This window comes from Aquila chrysaetos, chromosome Z (genome assembly GCF_900496995.4).
Source record: "Aquila chrysaetos chrysaetos chromosome Z, bAquChr1.4, whole genome shotgun sequence".
In the NCBI taxonomy this organism is placed as follows: Eukaryota; Metazoa; Chordata; class Aves; order Accipitriformes; family Accipitridae; genus Aquila; species Aquila chrysaetos.
The window spans coordinates 49,683,529-49,690,494 of record NC_044030.1 but is presented as its reverse complement, the minus strand read 5'-3'; the positions used below and the strand labels follow the sequence as shown (position 1 = coordinate 49,690,494).

Genomic DNA, 6,966 nt, shown 5'->3' with positions numbered 1-6,966 from the left:
AAAGAGACAGGCTTTATTTCTAGGTCTTACTAAAAAAGATGTAACTGACAGCTTCACAAGCCTACTATTTCGTAAACAGGACCCAGACCTTGAATTCTATCTCCCTGTGAGCAATGATAAAAGGTAATCATTTATTCCTTCCTGTGGTGAAAAGGGTAAAGTTTACTAATGGAAATTCCAGTTTTATAGCATCAGTTCTCTGAAGGAACATAGGAAAATGCATGACCTTTTGATGTAGCATTCGGGAAAGGGTTACTTCCAGTCAGAATTATACTAAATGATGATGAAAATACACCTTTTGCTGTATTCACAGACCTACATTTGACTTTCCTCAAATTTCCAGACTGCAAGAATTAAAAGTAAATGAAGAATGAAAAATGCAAGATTATCACTCTGCAGTAGAATCAATCTGGCTGAGGTAAAACATAGAATATAAATAAGATGTAATATTCAAACAAATGTTAAACAGACATTAGCATCTCAAACCATAAGACAGCTTAGATTTTTGTATGATGCTGCAATACATCTCTCTCTCACCAAGTCAGCAACAACACAATTATTACAGCAGTGAACCAAAGAAGCTGCCACTCTGCAAGCTGTCACCCTATCTTACAGCAGACAGAACTGCTGACCAGCAAACTGTATTCTCTATGTTAATGTAAGGAACCACATCCAGCTGCTAAGGGATCTAAAGGGTATTGTTCTCACTGTGGTAATACTTCTCTTTCCTGTCTAGTCATAGTAGCATTTCTTGCTGCTCAAGTAAATGCAAGGCCCTTACGTGATTGTGCTTTGAGGTTAATTTATTTGCTCACTCAGACACAGAGCCAGCCTTGTAAATGTCATTGGTTTAGCTGTGTTAATGCACTGATTAACTCCCAAGCACACACAAAAGCACTGCAGCTGTATAAGTTTTAGTCCCCATCATCTGTTCATAAGCCTTTTATGCCCAACAGTAAAGCTTCTTGGTACAGTACACAGAATAGCTTGCTGGTGTACACTACATCCTACTGTATACTGCTTAATGATTAAGAAAACTACTGAGGCTCATAAAAACACATGCCTTGCACTTGTTAAACTTTGGAACATGTTTTACACTGCTTATTTTTGCAGTTCCTGCTAGCTCCTGCTGTGGCTGAAAGTCTAACAAAATTTTCACCAAAAGTCTTAATTTCAGTGTATTGCACTACAGCAAACTGTGCAAATCAATAGACCAATAAGCAAACAGAAGAATAACAAGTCCCTCTATAGACTGGAAACAAGAGTTTGCTAAAAGATACGCTGTTCGCCATTAAACTGCAAGTGGTAAGATGGGATATGATGTGTATGAACAAAGATGGTATGAAGCAAATCAAAATCTTACCATCAGAGCAGTGTCTGGAGTAAGATAATGCATACAACAACTTAACAGGGCAGTTTTCCTCTTCAGACCATTCTACAGCTTTCCCATTAATTTTGCAAACTAAGTAATGGGGCTTGAAATCAACGGGTCATTCAAGAGACCCCAAAACACTAGAATAGCTTGTAAGAAAACAATGATACTTACTAAGTAAGGACCAAGGACACAAACCAGATTGTAAACATACTTTACTTCAATGTGAGAATGGGAAAGAAGGACAATGGGTAAGGCAAAACCCAAGAACATGTACCTTCCTTCCTTCAGACTAGAAGAAACTTTAATAGAAATATACTGGGCTCTCCAAATGCACTGTACTGTGTGTACTCTGCTTCTGAAATTGAAAGCATAGACTTAACCTAAAACCACCCAACCAATGAAACGAAGAGAGAGAGAAATGATCAACCATTTCTTACAGTCCAAGGACTGAAGACAGAGCACAGGTTTTGTTTTACCTTGGAAGACCCTCCTCACTTCAGTGTATGGCCCCTCCTCCTTCCTTGCACTTTCTCTTTAGCATGGACTAAGATGGCCTTCAAATCTAGATGATACTGAAATTTTTGTAAAGCCTCTCAGTGGATTCAAACCTCTAAAAAGATATTAACTTGCCTACCCAATTGGACATCCACTTCCTGAGGTGAAAAGTTAGTGACAAGATGAAAACTGTCCTTACCATTAGATACAACTACTGTTCTAATAACAGTGACTCACTTACACTGAAAATTATGTTTTAAGCATTGCAACTTACTACTAACCTCTGTCTGGTCATCTCAATCAATTAAGATGCAGCAAATATTCACATATAACTTTGTTTTAAACAGCTTGATGTTAACTAAAACTCCAAAACATTCATAGCGAAAACATTTTAACCCATCCCAAAGATCAATGTTCATATACGTTGGAAAGGTATCTTATTATTTTTTCTTTAAGAGAAATATGAATGTCTGAACTTAAGTGAACAAGGATTTGTGCTTCTGCATACAAAACTAGATTAAAATAGCTATTTTTTTTAAATTTAGATCAACACTTCGTAACTCTTATTCTATCAGAATTTTGTGAAAAAGCCAACACACACACACACATACAACTGCAGCCTATTTTCTTCCCTCTCCCACTGAATTAGAAAATTTAAGAGTTTAAGGATGATCCACAATTTGCATGAAATTCAGCACTAACTTGATACTGTAATTGCTGTCATCTCCCTTTTATGCCTATTCTCCTATTTGCTGTTTTCTTCCACCCCTGTTCTCAGTGTATAATAAGGCTTATCTAGTATTTTAAGGGTAAAATGATTCATTTCACCATTTCTAACAAAACAGTGCAATAGTCGTACATACTAGAAGTATCATGGGATTCTTCCCCTCCTGAAACTCAGTAACTTCTTTACCACAAAACTTAGTTAGAAAAGTCAAAACGGACAAAATTCCATATGTATCTGGTGTAACTAAAAGATAGGAAGTTGAACACACACTAGTAGACCAAACATTTTTAAGGTTGCTTTTAGATTTCCAAACATTTTCATATAAAATAATCAATAAAAATTGAAGTTTATCCCCTTCACATGCACCCCTTCCCCCTCCCCACCATTACCTCTCTTATGTCAAAAGTAACTTTAAAATTACATTCCCACTACTCCCCACCCCTCCCAATTGCACATTAAGACATGGACTTAAAAGAACAACATAACGCTTCAAGTATGCTTCATGCCAATCGTCAATAAGAGTCATAACATTACTGAAAAAGTACACTTATTCTTGGGAAGCCTGAGAAGAACTTCCTGCAGAGTGTGGTCAAACAACATTTTAAATAAGAAAAAAGCCCCCCAACCCAACCTGTATCCTCCCCTCTCAAAAACAGTGAAGTGTAAAATTTTCTTTGGACTTAAAGAAACAATACTAAGATTTACGATTGGAATAAGAAATACCCCCAATAGGAATTTAGTTTTACAGTGCTGCACAGACTGTGTGCATGAAACAGTAAGCTGTACAGATACTACTGTTCAGCTCTACACATACAGACTACATGTGGCATATAAGCATACACATGACATACTGGCCTGTCCAGAAACAAGATACATTTTTTAAGGCTGGTACACCTGAATAAACCTTTGCATCCAGAAGTATTTTCTTAATTCTTTTCTCTTTTCACTGGGGATTTGAATTTGTAATATAAGGGTGATGATTTCATCAAGAAACCATCAGCAATAGGAGAGCATGGAGCTTTGATGTGAAACTCAGTAGACATCCTCTTATTTGATCATGCATAAACAAAGATCATGATTTTAAAGAATAACAGATGGTATGAAAGAATACTCATTTTTACAGACAAGAAATCCTTCTGGAAACACAAGCAGGTTATTGAACAGATATCAAAATCTAGAAAGTGTAAAAAGCATACATGCATGTGTGTGTGTGTATATATATATATATATACACACAGGTGCATATATATATACACACACACAGGTGCATATATATGTGTATACACATATACACATATATACGACACATCATATATGTATTTATTCCAACATGTAACTGTACAATAACGTATTTCTTTCTTTTCAAATAAAGGGTTTTAATTTAGTTGTAAAAAAAAAAGCAACAAAACCAGAAACAAAACCCCCAAACAAACTAAGAAGACCATATACTATATGAACAAACAAAAATGTTATGCAAATAGTTTTATGGTAACAGTGAGTCACAAACTGGCAGCAGAGGACTATTGAAATTTGTAGTAATAAATAGCTCCAAATTAAGAATTTTCTACAACGGTTCCTTAGAAGACAGGACCAGTATTTCTTCTTTTATGATGATCCTGAAGAACACCTTCACTCCTATATATCTATGTAATTTTATAACATTAAAACAGACACAAGAATGTAGACTGCAGAAGATGCTGGATTCAGGACAGTATACATAAAATATTTTGTTGAAAGTCCTACTGGTTTACTCACTAAGGCTAGACAGCAAGTCATATGATCCTATTTGGTGCAGTTTCTACCATGGTCAAGATCAATAAATGGATAGAACCAAGGACCTGCAGTCCAACCTTCTGTGGTCCACCCCACTGTGGCAGACAGGAAACAAAATATAGGACTGTTGTTTGGTCCCCAACTTTCTATCTTGTTTCCTGGAACTGCAGAAGTGGAAACAAGACTGTAGTGTTTTAAGTGACTAGAGAAAGACAGCAAGAAGTGGCATTTTAACATGAATAAGGTCACTAGGCTTGTGATAGTACTGCATCAAAAGAGCACACATGGGACCCCACTACTTGCAACATCTGGTAGTGTCATTCAATGACTTATTGACTTCAGAATACATGTATGCAATAATAAATAGATCAGTTAGGTAATAAGGCAGTGTGTTGAACATGCATTCATCTTGTGGACTGGAACACCACAGAGAGAGATACATGATACCATACACATTCATTAAGACCAAGTATTTTTGTTTGTTTTTGTGTGTTTGTTTTTCAAGGCTATCCAGGCAAACTCTTCCAGAGCATTTTCTTCTTGAGAAGAGCAGTCCTCTGATCTTGTCACTTTTCCTCTCCGTTATCAAGAGATGATGACTGGCTTTAACGAAAAATAAAGCTGAAGAGGATTATTTTGTTTTTTCTCCTCATTTTGGTTGCATCATTCTGAATGTTTCATTTAAAGAACAGTTTTTGATGCAGCCAGATGCTGAATCCTCAGGAGGTTCCAGATGTTTCCAGATAACTCTGTAGTTTACGGACTGTGGTTTTGTCCAGTGAGCAAAGATCAAAGTCAAAGGTTGTATTTGTGATATGAAAGTGTCCAGTTTCTTCTATAAGATTTACTATCTGAAAGGAAAAAAAAAGACACAGCTGAAAATTTCAGCAGTTTTACATGCCCACTGCATATATTAACATGCCACTAAGTATCGTATGAATGGCATAAAACAAGCCCAACTGCCCCAACACTTGCAGGTTAAACCATTATCCTTATCACTCACTTCCTTTCTGGCACAACTATGGTCCAGACTACAGTACCTCATTTGTCTTTGTTTTAGATCATTACCAACCATAATGCCAGCCTACCCATCTGCTGTTCCAGCAAACATAACCATGTAGGACATTTTTCAAATGTTAAAAAGAAAAATCCGCATACTTTCTAAGTCAGTCTTTAAAAAAAAGAAAAAAGAAAAAAAAAAAGTCCCTCCTTCCCCCCGCAAGCCCAAACAAATAAAAAAAACCCAAGTATATCTCTGTCTGGAATATTTACTGTCTGCATAGCTGCTAAGCAGGTTACTTTAGAAAATAACTGGCATAAGCCTTCCTGCAAGCAAGGGAAAGAAAGAAATCCTTATAGAATCTAGTCCATATCAAACAAAAAAAGTGTATTCAAGAGCTCTCACATCAACTGTTAGTTCACATACCAGCAGTTATTTCTTGAGTAACAGACTTAAATCAAATTTTTTTAAACTAAATCAACCATGAAAGACTCCTACCAATGGCATAAGTTCACTTGGGGTGACTATTTAATATATATTCACAGCTTTCAAACAGCAAACAGAAGAGCTGTTAGGAGTTCCTGAGAAGAATAAGGACTAAAACATCTCTCCTACAAAAAAAGGCTGAGAGAGCTGGGACTCTTCAGTCTGGAGAAGAGTATGCTCAGGGCAGATCTTACGAATGTATACAAATACCTGAAGGGAGGGTGTAAAGACAGAGCCAGTCTCTTTTCAGTGATGCCCAGTGACAGGACCAGAGGCAATGGGCACCAACTGAAACACAGGACGTTCTCTCTGAACATCAGGAAACACTTTCTTCCTGTGAGGATGACAGAGCGCTGGCACAGGTTGCCCGGGGAGGTTGTGGGGTCTACATCCTTGGACATATTCAAAAGCCGTCTGACAGTCCTGGGCAACTGGCTCTACATGTCCCTGCTTAAGCAGTAGGGGGGATTGGACCAGATGACCTCCAGAGGTCCCTTCCAACCTCGACCATTCTATGATTCTGTGAAATCAACAGTACATATCTAAGTTGTGCCTTTCTGCAGTTGTGACATTTTTAGTCTCTGAATTGAAGTCTACAATTTTAAAGAGTGGTCATACTCAACACTGAATTGCGGTAACAAGTAACTCCAGATATGTTAAGTGATAGGATGTGCACCTACCTAAAAAACCCATTCAACATCTTGGAAAGCCAAAGCATTATTTGTCAGGTAGGGCTAACACAATGCCAACACACTATGGCTATGAAGCTCTTATGCACAGTTTCATTGCAAGAGACAGACGTCCCAAGTGAGCACACAGAAAGGCACCCCATCCTGAAGCAGGCCTCTGGGTAGTGAGGGTAGAGAGTAGTTCTCTCATGGCCTGACAGAATGCTCCTCTTCTGCTCAGTCTTTCCAACCATCCCTTCTGCAGCGCTCAGGCTAAGTTCAACGGCCTGTTTGCACCCTTCCTTCAATTTGAAACCCATTTAGTTCTAGGGCTTGCACATATACCTCCACTCAAAACACTGCTGCTAGCTATTCTTTGCTTGTTTGAGCTTTATTACTCTGACTGTAATTCCTTTTCCACAGCTCGAGGAGATACAGATGT

General features: G+C 37.7%; 1 protein-coding gene across 2 annotated transcripts in view; it reads right to left on the bottom strand.

Moving 5' to 3' along the window:
* Nucleotides 1-4,064: 4,064 nt before the first annotated feature.
* MLLT3 (MLLT3 super elongation complex subunit) overlaps nucleotides 4,065-6,966 on the bottom strand; it is a 136,815-nt gene continuing 133,913 nt past the window's right edge. For both annotated transcript variants that reach the window (XM_030005521.1, XM_030005522.1), the window contains exon 12: nucleotides 4,065-5,221. In XM_030005521.1, coding sequence (XP_029861381.1) covers nucleotides 5,090-5,221 — 132 coding nt within the window. In that variant the 3' untranslated portion in view covers nucleotides 4,065-5,089. The remainder of the gene's footprint in view (nucleotides 5,222-6,966) is intronic.